Source organism: Cydia strobilella, chromosome 17, assembly GCF_947568885.1.
Source record: "Cydia strobilella chromosome 17, ilCydStro3.1, whole genome shotgun sequence".
NCBI lineage: Eukaryota > Metazoa > Arthropoda > Insecta > Lepidoptera > Tortricidae > Cydia > Cydia strobilella.
In genome coordinates, this window is record NC_086057.1 from 14,540,820 (window position 1) to 14,557,886 (window position 17,067).

General features: G+C 37.1%; 1 protein-coding gene and 1 long non-coding RNA gene across 2 annotated transcripts in view; one reads left to right on the forward strand and one right to left on the reverse strand.

Annotated features, from left to right (window-relative positions):
* LOC134748911 (synaptotagmin-4) overlaps positions 1-16,859 on the reverse strand; it is a 37,887-nt gene extending 21,028 nt beyond the window's left edge. Inside the window, exon 1 of the mRNA XM_063683782.1 lies at positions 16,459-16,859. Within this exon, the coding sequence (XP_063539852.1) occupies positions 16,459-16,510 (52 nt within the window). The 5' untranslated portion in view covers positions 16,511-16,859. The remainder of the gene's footprint in view (positions 1-16,458) is intronic.
* LOC134748928 (uncharacterized) overlaps positions 1-17,067 on the forward strand; it is a 448,425-nt gene that overhangs the window by 258,098 nt on the left and 173,260 nt on the right. The gene's annotated exons all lie outside the window — the stretch shown is intronic.

Here is a 17,067-nt window from a genome sequence, read left to right on the forward strand (position 1 = left end):
AATACCTGAAGCGGCATTCAGATTTTTATATCTGTTTTTGAATGGATATTAATATGACAGATTTTCTCTAAGGATCAAGCTCACACCATACACGCGTGTGAGATGCATTGAGAATAGTAGGTATCATATCAATAACATTTTTTTAAATATCAGAATGCCGCTCTAATATACATGGTTGTGACATGGTCGTGACAAGTGACAAGTCAACTGTTGTTGCCACTGTGTTTTGCCCTTAGTTCCATTTTATTTAATTTCTACAATTATATGTAGCACTTACTGCACTATAGTTACACCAAGATCTGCAAAAATCTTGATAGCACACGGAGTGCGTGTTATTAAAGAGGCCCACTGACTATCAGATTATAATCGACCTCCGAATCATGCCTCTACGAAGCAATTTCGCTACATATTGGGAAAACCTACACTATCATTTACGAGCGTAACTTAGTAGTGAATGAGTCAAGTCGAAACATTCCCTGAAAACTTTAATCTTCAATAATTTTTCGCTCAAGTTAATTTAATTAAAAAGGAAAGTGTATGCGTAATTATTAGTGCGCTCCACACATTAATAATTACTTGAAGGAATTTTCCAGCGATCGATCTTGATGGTTCAAGGGCAAGGTAAGCCCACGAGATGCAATCAATAAGCGCTACGTACGTAAAAGCTTTCTCTTTTGAATATGTACTGTCGACGTTTTCGTCTATCTAAGAGGAAGGAGTTGGAGGTTGGAGTTGTTTAAACATTAACTTTGATATCGGCTGTTCTTATATAGTGAAATTATTGTATCATAATTTTTAACTGGGCTATCGAGACTAACTAGACCTCGGAAATACAAGTATAGGTAAACATAAATCTTTAGTCAAAATTGTAAAAAGCGGCAGCCATTGATGTTTATGAATCTACTGTATATAAACAACTTTTGGGAACAAATCAAATTATTTTATTAAATATTTTGATTTGTGTTTTTTAAGTAGTCACACTACTATATATAAATTATAAACTGTAATAGATGTTATATATTAAAGAAAAAGCCGGCCAAGTGCGAGTCGGACTCGCGCACCGAGGGTTCCGTTCTTTTTAGTATTTGTTGTTATAGCGGCAACAGAAATACATCATCTGTGAAAATTTCAACTGTACAAAATACAGCCTGGTGACAGACAGACAGACGGACAGACGGACAGCGGAGTCTTAGTAATAGGGTCCCGTTTTTACCCTTTGGGTACGGAACCCTAAAAAAGTGACTGAAACTTTATAGTTTTTGGCGAAACGCGAAGTCAGTTCGGGGCGAACTACTATTAGATATATATCAAATAAGCACGAGCGACTCGCACTTGGAGAATGTCAAACCAGTCCTTCGTTGGAATACCTACTATTCATGTTGTTGTGGTTTTATTGCTAAAGTGACATGCAATCCACTCGCAGCCACGTTACCCTTTGAGAAATGAGCGCTGACCGCGGCCGAGCCGCTCGAGCCTCGCAGTGAACTTTACACCCACTGACGGTATGACCATAAAACATAAGACATCGAGTGTTTTCCAATGTTCTAGAAGTGAGGTACCTAACAATGGTGTTTTAGAAATGTTAACTTGCGAAAAAAGGGTCCAGAGCATAAAATCAAATATCCTAAGTACGAAATTCCTAAAGACACAACATCGAAAATCAAAAAAGTAGAAAAAAAGTAAAGTAAATCGTTTCTTTGCATTAAATGTGGTTAACAATAGGTCTTATTATAATAATAATGTCAAAGAGGATATAATTAGATAGAGCGGTACTGTCATAGTAAATTTTGTAACCACTGTAAATTCACTGCCATCTATCGACACACTTTAAAACTAAAAATGAAGATTTATAAAAATACGTTAAAATGTATTTAAATATGGATAAATGATTTTTTTATTTGCATTAATTTTTTTTATATGATTTTTAACCCATGTTCTTTCACTGATATGCGTTAAAATTATAAATAACAAACGAAACCGTCAACGCCCTCTATACGAGAGTAGGCCAAAACTAGTGGCGCCATCTGATCGAGAATCAAATTTTCGTGATTTTCGAGGCACGTTTTTCCTTAGACTGTATCCATCTATTACGGAATTATATCTATCTTTGATAATGTCGAATGTACGAAATTCCTAAAGAAATAAAGACGGTTAATCAAATTTGTAAGGCCTTCGCAGACGCGTTGATATAAGCCTATTGTTTTTATCTTTTTCAAGTGAAAATCTTTGTCTGCGATAGATAACGCTGTACCTTTATATTAGACTGTAAGCAAAACAACCTATGGAAGAGCGGTGTTCTCTTAACACGAGTATTGTAAATACTTAAAAAGAGGCACCAGCATAGTTATTGTTAACCTAATCTTTTGTTATTGAATAAAATATATTTTTCCCCTCACTAGCTCGGAAAGTTGTCTTTTATCCTTTAAAACAAGCGGGGAAAAACGCATTTTATCCACTAGTGGGGAAAGTAATTTGACCTTGGATGGAGCGTGTTTAAGTAGCTTGACAGATAACAAAACGTAAAACGCTCATAATAATGGTTCGTTCGATATTAATATTAATTATCATTAAACAAATTGTTTGAGAATCTAATAAAAAAATACCAAATTTAGCTTTATTTAATGATTTTATGTCATAAACCTTAAAGTTCCATAAGAAACGTTTGTTTTTTAATAATGATGTTAAATATAATTCTGAACGCACAAGTTGAGTCGATGCAATTTCAAAACGCATCAATGACATTTCATACGTCAGAAATGTCAACATTGTCAACAAAATTTTTACTTAGAAACTTCTCGCGTAAAAATACAGAATTTCCAGTTTTTTTTGTTATAATATCGTAAAAAAATGAGTGATTCCAGTGATGAAGATGATCTAACGCCAGTGGATGTTGCACTTTCCTCGCTAAAGTGAGGTGAAAAGTTTTGTGTTACACACGGGTGCAAATCTATTTTACTTCTCGTGTGTTGAATACAACTTTGCACCCTTGTATAACAAATAACTATTTCATTCGCGTTTTTCCGCATTCTGCTTTTTAACCAGTCGTTTATTTTTACAGTAGTTACAGGTGTATGTCCCAGTCGCTTTTTTTCCCCAAATTTCACGATAGTCACACTGTTGATAGATAGATAGATAGGTTAGGTTCGTTAGGTAGCTTCAGATGCAAACCACCCAGAAATACTACACACACACACTCACACACACACACACACATCCCGTCCGTCCGTGTCGTCCGTGGTCCGTCACATCTGACGTACACATCTGTACTAAATATGTATACATATATTCTTAGCTAGTAGCACACTAATTTAGTAATCAGTAGGTAGTGTACTAAAATACTAACCAGTCAAATTAGCCAGGCTATATATTAGATTTTATACTATGAAATTAGTAAATACTTATGAGAAATGAAGACGGTGACGTGCACGTGACGTGATTGTAGATTAGGTATGGTTCGTTAAAATTGTGTGAAAAGTTTGACAGTTGCGGTAACAGCCACCGTCGCCATATTTGACGTTGATCAGTTCGTTCCTTCTTAAGTTCTAACAATTTTAATTATTTAACGTAAAGTAAATCTAGTCTTATTACAGGTTTTTAACGAATTGTGAATTCTGATTACTTGTGTCGCATTTTTTACTTTTTGTTCATTTGAAGGTTTTTGCGCCGTTCGTACCTTTTGTTAGTAAAATATTGTTACCAAAGTATTACAGTTCTTAGCTCGGAAAACGTCGTATAATAAGATAGGTACTAGATATAAATCCGTGCCTGGGGAAATTCCATCGGGACGGCAGTCACGTAAATAGGAATTCAAATTGTCAGCTTAGTTCCGATTCGTATTAAGCTTCAAAGTATTTATGCGACAATATTAATAATTAAGGTAAGAAGTTGATTTCTATATTGTAGTCATGAAAAATATAACGAAGAATATACCTATATATCTAGGAGTCTATTTTGTATTTTATTTTGATTGTAACATTATTTACCTGAACGCAACTGTTAGCGTGTGAGGGAGTGAGAGGGGAGATGGGAAAAAATGGCGGATTGTGGAGTAACTAGAATTGAGCTGTAAAGGGGGCCACTGACTATCAGTCCGCCGGACGATATCGGCCTGTCAGTTAGAACAAAAATTTGACAGTTCCGAGCAACTGACAGGCCGATATCGTCCGGCGAACTGATAGTCAGTGGGCCCCTTAATGGTTAAAAAGTGCAAATATAAATCAAGAAGTGAAAGTGTGTTTAATTTTTGGACTCCATCCTACATATATACAATAGGTATATAGCATGACATCTATTTCGTGATAACTCTGTGTAAAATTTATACTTTAGTATCACCATGAATGAAATAACTGAATCTGAATCTGAAGAAAAAAGTGGCTTAGATATTAAAGCCAATAACCCTGACAAAGTGTTATCTATCATACTATAAGAGTAAGAGTGTTGTCTGGAAGAGATCGCTTCTGAGCGATAAGACCGCCTGTTGTTACCAAATGTAATGTGTGTTCTTTTTCTGTATTCTTTTTTCATTATGTGGTGCACAATAAAGAATATATTATTATTTGTATCTCCTTGTGGATTTCACGGGCCTATGAATCCCGGTCTTTTTAATAGGCTTGCGTGGGGATATAGATCCAACACGTAGAGGCCCCTTGGAGAGCTTTAATGTCATGTAGAACGCCTGCTGGAACCCGTTCATAGGCGCAACAAAATAGACACCCATGAACCAGTCGCAGCAGGCATAGGGACTATTGTAGAAAAAGTGAACAGTATACCGGTCTATGGATTGAAGTTTGGGTGGACAATGAGACTGGGCTATTGTAAAGACGTCCGGACACCTGCCATAACAATGTTTTCACAAGTTATCGAGGCAGGTGGTGACTTGCCGCTGACTAGATGGGCCCCTGAAACTGTCGTCGTGAAGACGACCAGGAGCAACACCGGTGTGAGCGGCTCAGGGGGGTCGAGAGGTGTGCGCCGCTTTCTACCCAGTGGCTGTTAACAGCCACTGTGCCAACTCGCGTCTTATGCATCTTTCACTTCCACCCCTGGAGCATATAGCTCTAGCGACTCCCCTCTGGACGGCCAATGAAGGCAAGCCAGAGCTGAGAGTCCTCCGACCGACGAAGACACGCCGGAGACGGAGACCCTGTCCGACTCTCGGGAGCACTCGGGTCCGTGGAGTCGATTATACCGAATGAGGCCTGTAACAGGAGCAATAAATTAAACTGTAGGCTGTACTTCTCAAACTGACCAACATTTACCTTCTTTACCGTTTCACTTTGTCTGTTACCGTTTCATTCTTAAACTGCTCAATCTATTTGGATGAAATTTGGAATGGAAATGAAGATAAGTTGAATCCCGGGAAAGGGCATAGAACATAGTTTTTATTATACTAAAATATTCTACGCAGACCAAGTCGCAGGCAGAAGCTGGCAAAATCATTATGTGGTAAAATTGTTACGCTGGTAAAGTAAATAATATCCTAGATGGATTAGGATTAGGATTGTCATGTAGAGAAAATTCTGGGCCTACGCGAGACAAACAAACATCTGACCGAGCCTTAAAATATTACATCTCGCAGGGTCACCTCGCGTCGCGTCGGTCCGAAAATAGGACAAACATTGTTGGAAGAAAAGCAAGATTATATAAAGCTCTGGTTAGTTTGGGACTTCAATAATAAAAAGACAAATAACTTGTAAACTAAAAATATATATGAATAAAACCAAATTAAATCTAAAAACCCTAAATAAATCCAAAATTAAACACGCAATATTAAAACTACTGAAAGAGGCCTCCCCGCGCAACCCCCGCCCGGCACAAAGGTGCCCATCACACATCACATTGATTTTTGACACTTGGTATATAAAACCTGTGAAGTTTGCTCATACTAATATAGCGTGCGTCCTACGCCACGAGCTCAATCGGATTACGAAGTACTCCCGGCCCTTGAAACGGGAACAAACATGTTCTATACTGTCCGGCTCGCGTGTTTCGGCGAAGAAAATCCTACCTTTGTTACATTTGGTTTGTATAATATACAGCGTAATACAGTTTAGTATCTTCCCTTGTGTACACTATTGGTATGAAACTGTGATGTTTTCTCATCTACTAAGGGTATCGCGTGCGTCGTGCGTCTCACGCCATGCGCTCAATCGGATTACGAAGTACTCCCGGCCCTTGAAACGGGAACAAACATGTTCTATACTATCCGGCTTGCGTGTATCGGCGAAGATGAAAATTCTACCTTTGTTACCATTTGGTTTGTTTGTATTACAGGTATACGCCGTAGTGACTGGGGACTGTGAGGATGAGCTCCGTATCAATGTCGAAACGGTAATAGTGAGGCTCTTGCACTGGTTTACTGCGAACGGCATGCAGCTCAACCTCGAAAAAACGAATATTCTGGACTTCTCATTGGCTACAAGTCAGACCACAAACTTAAACCCTGTAGTAATACAAAACACAAACATTGAAGCCGTGAGCTCCGCAAGATTCGTGGGATTCACTCTAGACGGTAGACTGCAGTGGCAAGAGCATATTGATTCCCTCTGTGCTAGGTTAAACTCTGCTTATTATGCCGTAACCAGACTCAAAGGCTCCTTGTCTCAAAAGAATCTACTAGCCGCCTACTACGCTTATTTTCACTCCCATCTTTCCTATGGAATCGATATTTGGGGTTTAGCTGCAGACCGTGATCGCCCTTTTATTATTCAAAAAAAAGTCGTCCGGTCTATATGCAGAGTACCACCTGACGAACCAGCAAGAGAGCTTTTTATTAAATTACGCATCCTAACGGTTCCCTCGCTCTTTATATTTGAGGTGGGAAAACTTATCCGACGGAGCAGGAAACACCTTTCCATCTCTACTATGCGTGAGTCGTCAAGACGAACGCAGGTACTAGTAATACCTAGGCACAGGCTTGCAAAAACAGGTAACTGCTTCCAAATTATAGGCCCACGCATCTATAACAGGTTACCGTCTGATATAAAGGATGTTGCATCAGATCCCATTTTTATAAGAAAACTCAAGTGTTTCCTGATCCAAAAGGCGTATTACTCGGTTAAGGAATTTCTGGAAGGCTAATTGGGATCACTCCTAACGTATTGGAACGGGGTATGATTATTTTATTTACAATTGAATTATTATTATTATTTTTTGTTATTATTGTTATTCTAATGTTTAATGAAACCCAATTTTAATTGCACATATTTCTGACATATCTATTGTAAATAATAATATTAATAATGTAAATTACGCATCCATGACAATGTATGATTAATACTAATAAAAAATATGAATATGAATATGAATATGAATATGAATACAGCGTAATGTTCCCGTGTGTTCACCACGTATGAGACTGTGAAGTTTGGTCACTTACAACGATATCGCGTGCGTCCCACGCCACGCGCTCAATCGGATTACGAAGTACTCTCGGCCCTTGAAACGGGAACAAACATGTTTAATACTGTCCGGATGACCGCGTGTTTCTCCACGAAGAGAAAATCCTACCATTGCTATATTTGGTTTTGTTTATTTTTACGTGATGGTCGTAAATTATGTACTTAATAACTGAACAGTCAGGACTTTCTTTTTAGAAAAAGTAATGACAATCTGACCGTTGATGGTCAAACATATCTTAGGGTTTGGTAGATAGTTAAACGAGACAAAACGTTTGTCGTGTATGTTTCATGATATGCCAGCTACAATATTATGTACTTTCTCAAACGTTCAAATGGTTAAATGAAGAACATACAAGAACCTTCAACCATGTAAGAGTATACAGTGAAAATTACTAAGCTGATTCTGATCGATGAGGTTCCAATCGATTCCTTTTTGTGGCCAACATGACACGGAATACAATTTAACTATATTATAAGGTCCCTTTATTGCTGGTAGGCTAACACAATTAGCCTCATGCATGAAGTTTATATTTGAACGAAATATGTTTTATTCGGATGTTTGTTACCGTTATATCATGTTACAAATGTATTTCCGTTTTTAAATTACCATTTAATTACTTAAAATTATAAACAAAAAGTACAAAAATTTGCCCGCGAAAAGCTAGTGAGCGAAACGCTCGAAACGCCACGTGACGTCACGCGTTCAACAGATTAGTGTCATTAGTAGCAAACGTCAGTTGGGCCGCCCAACGTGTGACGTCATCACGCTCTGTCGAATTCGCGCCAAAAATTATGAGCGTTTCAACCGCTCAAAAATTTTCAACATTTTAAATATTTTTTAATAAAATAATGTTAAGGTTTACAAAAGTATTTTTATCATTTCCGGTGTTCCAACGATATAAATTATGAATCCAAAAATAAAAATAAATTCATGCATGGAGCTAATTAAGTAATACCAGGCTCTACGTGTTGCACCTGCTACGCCGTAGACTGTCTACGCTGTAGGTACAGATACATAAAACATATGGAGCTCAATTCAGATTTTGTTAAAGATGTTGATTAGACATTATTAATTACTTAAAAACCTCGCGCGTCCAATGATGATCCCTATGACGGTTAATTTTTGATAGGTCTATTGCAAACAGATGTTCTAAAATTAAATGTGATATAGTTTATTTAAGTACAAGTTACAAAGGACGACCGGAACGGCCTAGTGGGTACGGTCATTAACCCTGCCTGCGAAGCCGATGGTCCTGGGTTCGAATCTCGGTAAGGGCATTTATTTGTGTGATGAGCACGGAATTTTGTTCCTGCGTCATGGGTGTTTTCTATATATATATAAGTATGTATTCTATTAGTTTCAGAATTAATCCCAGCGGAGTAGATATACAGTTCTCGTAATTTAAGAATAGTAGAGAGGAATGAGTTAATGAAATTAAAAAAAAAATTGAGTATTTACAAGTAATACATTAAGAATTTTTAATCTTCTTTAAAAATAAGTTTTATCAGTACATTAGGTACCGTGCGCGCCGCTCCTTCAAACACTATACCCATACTTAATTCAAAAAGGCTATCTATAGCAATAGGCCTAATAGGGCTATACATATAATATAATATATAATATATTGGAAGAGCAGAGGGTTCTTAATTCGGCGTATCTCGAACATGTCCTAATTGCATTGTCCGCAAACCGAATTACCCCGACAATGAAATAGTGCGGGCATCACTAATCTAATTGTTGGGGAGTTCTTCCTAACCGCACTGTAGCTTTTGTTTTATTTCTCTTTTATACCGTCTGTTGTTTCTGTTTAGTGAAACCTTAATACACCTTAATACTCGTGTGTAGGTAAATATAGTTGGTCTAGCAAACCTTCTATAGGATTTTCTATAGGACGATAACTACTGACAAGATTTACTTGACCAACTATAGTTAGGCCAGGATTACACTCGTAAGTTTTACTTACGTAAGTAGGGACAAAGCTATTTGCTAGAATGAGATAACGATATTTATATCTCATTCTGTAGTAAAACTTACGAGTGTAATCCTGGCCTTAGATAAAGCCCCTCTTGTAAGTTCGGATAGACATTCGATATTTGAATTTGTAATATCCTCCAACCGCCCACAAATAAAAAATTGCTAAAATGAAGATTCAAAACACGGAATGGGTAAAGGGCTCTGGCTGGGCGGCTAAACGATGTACAGTCGCCATCAGATATATCGGAGCGGCCAAGGTGCTCACAAATATCTGAAAACACCTCAATTGTCAAGGCGTTAAGTGCGTGTTCAGATATATTTTGAGCACCTCGGCCGCTCCGATATATCTGATGGCGACTGTACTGTACATTTTTTGCGCAGAAGCTCAGCCTCACTGTGCAGAGGGGGAACGCGGCCAGTGTCCTGGGAACAATGCCTCAGGCTAATTTAGGATTAGATTTAGATTAATCACTGTTTTGTATGTCAATTGTGTTTACTTTTAATAAATGTATTTTGTAAACTGTACATATATTACATATATCACGAGATATATTACATAGGTAGCGTAGTCTACGCACACAAATTATTTTTACTTAGCTAAATTTCATTATTTACAAGTCTTATAACTTTATTGTCATATAGATAAAATACATTTTGTGAATTGTACACAACAGACAGCATACAAATGCAAGTTTTTTTCTTATACCGTAATTAAATATTTAAAATATCTAGAATAGTAACTAAAAGCACATTTGTGGTACCTAATTCTACCAGCACTTACCAAGGCACTTTAGTAACCTCCCAAAAGAATTCAACTTATCTTAAGTATACACTTACTATATTACCTGACTTAGGTAGGCGTAAAAGACATTCAACTGATTGCTTTTAGGACAACTTATTTATAGGTTGTGTAAGGGAGATGGCCCAGTGGGATAGAGCTTTCATTTTTAACTTTACAATTTATTTACCTACCACATATTGTATATTTACAGAAAAATTTCAGCGACAAATATAGGGTGAATAATAAATACATTTTAAGAAGAATAAGAATAAGTAGAATAAGAATTGTTTATTGCCACATTATCAAGTACAAAAGAAAATGAAATAAAAGTACAAAAGAAAATAAAATAAAATTACATAAAACAAGAATAAGAAAAAACAATTATTAATTTATAAGTAAGTACAATCAATTGGGCAAAGGGTTTAAAGTCTCAGCGTGTGCCGGGCCGAGATGCCCGGCGCTGGTTTTCAGACCGGTCCCAGACTAGGACGGCCGGAGGGTAGCATAATTATTAACTATATCAATTACAATGATAACATCTGTGCTCGTAATTAAGTACAATTGACGCTATGGTCATTAAAATAGGAACAATTGAAGATAATAATAACAAGTTAAATTACAAAATGGAAACTTATAACATAAGGAAACAACATGACATTTTAATAAAAATAATAACTAGACATTAGGAATGCTCGCGGTTATGTGTGTACGTGTGTGTGTGTGTGTGTGTGTGTGTGTGTGTGTGTGTGTGTGTGTGTGTGTGTGTGTGTGTGTGTGTTTGTGTATATTTTAACGAAAGACGTCAATACGAAAAGAGAATTTATCACTGGCCCACCCTGTATGATTAATAAAGCTTAAACACCTTCTAATATCAATTAAAAAAAACCGGCCAAGTGCGAGTCGGACTCGCGCACCGAGGGTTCCGTACTTTTTAGTATTTGTTGTTATAGCGGCAACAGAAATACATCATCTGTGAAAATTTCGAGTCTCTAGCTATCACGGTTAATGAGATACAGCCTGGTGACAGACGGACAGAGGAGTCTTAGTAATAGGGTCCCGTTTTTACCCTTTGGGTATGGAACCCTAAAAAGGTAATTTCTATGCATGAAAGTTTTAAATAAGTAAGAGTATATTGCTGTGCCACTGCAGTGTCACATTTAACCCAATATACATTTTGAATTTAATAACAGACGCTTACGTGAGTTACGTGATGGCTGTTTTTCTTGATCTAATAACTGCTACTTGCTTTGACAGAGATGGGGTGAGTTCTATTTTTAATAATATAAATAATGAGATCTCAATTTTTCTTACCAACAGACTGTAAAGGTATCAAATATTTACCGAATTCCTAAATAAAGAATCTAGACCTTAAACAAATTGATCAGCTTCTTTCGCTGACTTCTAAATTCTCTATACAAATATGTAATTAAATATTTCAAGTCCAATACCTTGTCGAAATTGGGATAGACGTTAAATTGGAATTTGGGATACATTAAATCGTAATTTGATTAGCAGACTTAATCCCGGCTTCGCTCGCAATAGTCGCAATCAGGACAGGTTGGATTGGAGGCCTATTCGAAGTCTCAACTTGATTTATTATTGTTGATACGAGCTTAACAATCTTATCATGACGTGGAAAATTGGCGAACAACTTCAAAGTAGACTTCATGAATTGCGTGACAGTAAAAAACCCTCCATTAGTAGTTAGAAAGTTTGTTCGCAGAAACTTTCAAACTATCGTAATTTTCAGATTTTATGAACACGTGCCTCCTTCAACTATTAAGGTACATATAACATAGAACTTATTTTGTAAAGTAGGTAATAATTTTATTTTAAATGTAAGTTGGGTGAATCAACACTAGACCCTACTCATAGTGTTGTGTTCCTGCCGGTGAGTAAGGTTGCCAGAGCTCAACGAGGGTGCGGGGTGATAGGGTGGTCAACGCGCATGTAACACCGCTGGAGTTGCAGGCGTCCATAGGCTACGGTGACCGCTTACCATTCAACGGACCGTATGCATGTATGCCACCGACGTAGTATAAAAAAAACAACTGGTTACCGTTCTCCTGAACAGATATTAAAGCAAATATCGACCCTGTGTCGTGTCAAGTATCATATCAAAAATAATTTAAGTCGAGATTCCGAAACTTCGAACAAGCCTCCTGTGCCTGAGCTCAACTAACATAAATTGAAGGCGACGGCCTCTTACCAGCCGAAGGTTGCTAAAATATTTACTCAACAAACTATATTTAATATTTATATTAAGAGTAAGAGCAATATTAGCTGTCAAACTGTCAAATGTGTTGAATGAACACAAATTGAAGCTGACTCTTTTAAGCATAAATCCAATAAATATTTTAGCGTATTTTATTTCTTTTATACTTAAGAAACCCCGGCAAGCTCGGCCGAATTGCACCTTCCCATACAAACGTAGTTCCGCCCTCATTTTAAAACTACGTGTTGGATTGTAATGAAACCTCGCACATACAATGACATGAGGTATATCTAGGTTTGTAATTAGTTTATATAGCTCCAGTTCATGAAACAGACGAAATAGAGCAAAAACAAGTTTTGTATGAAAAACTTAAATTCGCTGTATTTTTCAATTATGGTATAAGCTATATATATGGAAGCTACATAAACTAATTACAGACATAGATATACCTTATCCTACTGTAAGTACAAAGTATCAGAGCAATCTATGTAGCTAGTCGTTTTAAAATGAGAGCGGAACTACATTTGTATGGAGAACTGAGCTTGCCGCGGACCCTTACAGATAGATATATTATACTCATACTCATACTCATAATCTTTATTGCATATCACATTGTATCTTAACCTATACTTAACATAGAATTGTGTACAACATGACACCCTGTAGGGCACAGCAAACAGTTTATTCAATATATCACCGAGGGTAGACCTAATATGGGTCTTCTATGAAAAGGGACCTTATTGTCGATGGCGCTTACGCCGCACAGCGTTGCGCGGCATTGTATTTATATCGGAGCATCGTTTATAATGGCATAAGCGCCATCGACAATATGGTCCCTTTTTATAGAAAATACCACATATATTGAGCCAAACAAGATGAGACTGCAAAGTAGGACCAACAAAATAATTAATCATGGCCGCAATTCAATCGCGATTATTTAATTTGCATTCGATTGCTCAACTCTTCAGACGAGTGCATGCGGGCTGTCTGCATTCAGCAACCACCAAAACAAAGTCATTTAAACTCAAATTAAATAACTTATTGGAGAGGATTTTAGTGCAGATGAGCGTTTCTTAAAAAAAAGCCACTCATTAATTTTGTATTGGTTTTATAAATTTTGTATTATTTCTACTCAGAATCACGAGCTCTTTCGATCCTAAGTTCCTAACGGGATAAAAAAATGCCCTATCGTTTTTTTCCTATAGTGTTACCATTTCCCCATATACTTTGTATGGCGATAACAAAAAGGAAAGTTTGAAAATTGTATGGAAATTTAGGAAAGGTGCAATTCGGCCGAGCTTGCCGGGGACTCATAAGGCCGCGTTTTCAGGCTATTGTTGGTTTCAGGTTATTGTTGTAATCGAAATGTAATCGAAATGACCTCATAAATTTTAATTTATTGGGTATCTATATTTTTGACATGTATAAAATTAATTACTTATATATATTCAAATTGGTTTGATACTGTGTATCCACTACTGCATGGATTCGTCCTTATTAGCAAAAAAGATATTGAATGAATGAATGAATGAATGATATTCTCGAACTAAACCCACTAACAACAATTGCACCTACTTGAAACACCAAAAATATCGAAGATATTGTCGCTAAATCTAACAAGGTGAGATGTAGCAAATATGGTAAAACAGAACCCTATTCGATCACGTAGTTGATCTGTGTTTGAAAATGTATGAGACAAATCGCGTCGCTTTTGCGTAAAGGTTATATCGATATAACCAATACTTTTCTAATCTAATAACGTAATTATCTTATTGCAGAGCCTGGCGGCCTAGCCATGGTGACAATCGCTTGCGCTTCGCCATCGAAGTACTGTGTCTCTCTATCACTCTTCTATATTAGTGTGACAGTGACAGTTGTGTTTCGTTGGCTACGTAGCGTTAGCGATTGGCATGTTGTCTACTGGGCCAGAGCCTTGCCTCTACGTGTGATAGTGAGTGTTTGGATGACCCGGTTAGCTCGATGGCTTGGTGGATTATCCATATCGCTTAAAATGGACTAAGTTAGATGCGCTTGGGATTATCAAACTATGTATAAGCGAAACTTGTTAACTTATAGGATATAGCTCGGTTTGTGTTATATGTTAAATAAAGTATCAACTTTTAAATTATCCTTAATATGTGATTTATTTATTTATATAATTTAGTTCTTAGTTATAATTTATGATGCTATTTATACGTATAAATATTTTATTACGACCGTATATTCTAAGGGTAAGTAGTTAGTATGAATAAATAAACTTTCATATGTTTTACTGAATTATATATATTTTTTATTTTTCCTTGTAAAATAATTCATCACTTTTTTTTATAATCGCACTGTTACTTAAGGCTTCATTAAAACATATTTTAAAACCGTTTCATGGCACTGAGAAGACCTAAGCCTCGATTCAATTTGCGGTTGTATTAAAAATACACGCTGTATAAAAAGTTATGATTTTGTCATCAAAAAAAATCTTTATGTCATTATAAATATTGTTTAGACCCGAATAAGAAAGTTAAGATGAGGTGACAAAATTTTATTAAAATTTATTCTACAAAACCACGTCGCCGTAAGGTACTTTCTTAAATTAAAGTAGGCATTGGCGTAGCTAGGCGTGGGCGAAGAGGGGCCTCGCAAAGCCAACCTTTTTATTACCTTGGGAATACACATTGAAAAGGGCCTCGCAGATGTGATTCCGCCCACGGCTAGATTAGTTCAGGCTACACTACTGAAAGTAGGTGCGAATTAACTGACCAAAATCTACGACCAAATTCAATTAGAAAATTCAACGTTTTCTGCTGGAGAAATGAGGAAAGGGAAGCTCAGTTTCTGCAGTGCCTTCTTGCGGGAGCTGTGTTTGCGCAACAAGATTGAACTCACGATTGAGCTGGAGACCGTTTCTAATTATATAAAGTTAAGGGTACACGAAAAGAACAACATGTCTAGTCACTTTAGTAACATTTTGTGTAATCGCAGTTTTAAAATTTGGAACCATGTCAAAATGTGTGGTAATTCCGTGACCAGGTCTTTTTTAGCTAAAAAAAAAGTTGTGTTAAATATATTATACAGTGGTAGCAAAAGATATAACTAGTAGTTTGAGATGGAAATCTCATTTTCCGAAAAAAAGTGACTAGACATGTTCTTTCCGTATACCCTTCATTTGTTATATTTTTGAACTGGTTTCGACACGACATTTAGTTACATTCAAGATATATTACTGATTAACAGGAACTCCTAAAAAAACTTTTTTTATACATTGTGTCATAGTTGGTAACAGAAAATTTCATTATAATGGCCATTACCTTTGGTCCAAAGTAACAACATAATCCGAATGAAAAATATGAAAGTACTTTTATTGCCTGACTGTTTTAAATAGAGCCTTAAGGGGCCCACTGACTATCAGTCCGCTGGACGATATCGGCCTGTCAGTTAGAATAAAAATTTGACAGTTCCGAACAACTGACAGGCCGATATCGTTCGACGGACTGATAGTCAGTGGGCCCCTTTAGTTTGATTATTTCGCATAGCTTGAGTACCTATACTCTTTTATAAGACTAATGTGAAGAAAATGAACTCAATAGAACACATTTGTTACACAAATTACCTATCTTTTTTCTTAAATCATGTATTTGAGACTCGTCCTATCTAATAAGAGTGAAACGGGGCCGATTTTAGAATTTCGAGCGCTCAGATTTCGTGTGGTTCCCTTCAATATATCTCCACTACTAGACATTTAAATTCTACTAATATAATTGAAAACGAGCTGTCAATATCATGAGATTCTCAATTTCTATTCCTCGTATTTCAAAAATAACATTTCGCCGTTTTCCACAGATTTTCGACCGACGAAATCGGGCGTTCGAATTTCAAAAATCGGCCTCATGGTCCCACAGGGCGAAGAGGTCTATATTTTGTCTACAATCCGATGTTATTGCGCATCATTTGCTGACTCTTATTCCAGCTGTTTTGATGGTCATTAAAAACTTCTCGGAGAAGAATATATTCAGCAAATTGTTCTGATTGATTATTAAGCCTAATAAGATAATGATAGATTCATTTAAATACTTGTTATTTAACTTTAACTTACAAGGATCAACGGGCGAGATCGCAGGCCCGTCGGGCGCTGCTAAGATCTTCATAGTGATGGCCCCTGGCAGAACACTGCTGGACACAGACACCTTGACGTTTTTTGCACTCTATTCAGTCCCGAAAAATCTTCTCAGATCAGAAATACGTCGTGAAACTCGCGCGGCCAACAGGCTGTTGTGCGACTTGGGCTGCACTATCGATTGGGGTAGAAGGTGAGTGCGCGTGTGCGGACCGCGGCCGAGTCTGCGCGCGCCGCCGACGGCCATCTTGCGGCGGAAAGACGTCATTTGCCGCCAATTGTGCGGTTGACAGGTGACAGATGTGGTTCCGGTTTCATAGTTTATTTTCTAGTTGTTTCCTGAGACTTTTTGTTACAGCAGCTGGGGTTTTATTTTGTTTATTTTATATTCGAGTGCGGTGGGAGGCTAGTGGATTAATTAATTGCGACATGAAGCTTTATTGAACATCTGTCCGAAATGAATGACACTTATCTGCCAGGTTGTCATTTTTTTAACAGGACTGTAGGTAGGTAAGTACTTAGTGTCAAATGTAACTACGAGTATTTAGCACCTAAGACTTTCCTAAGACCATGAAGTACCATACTACC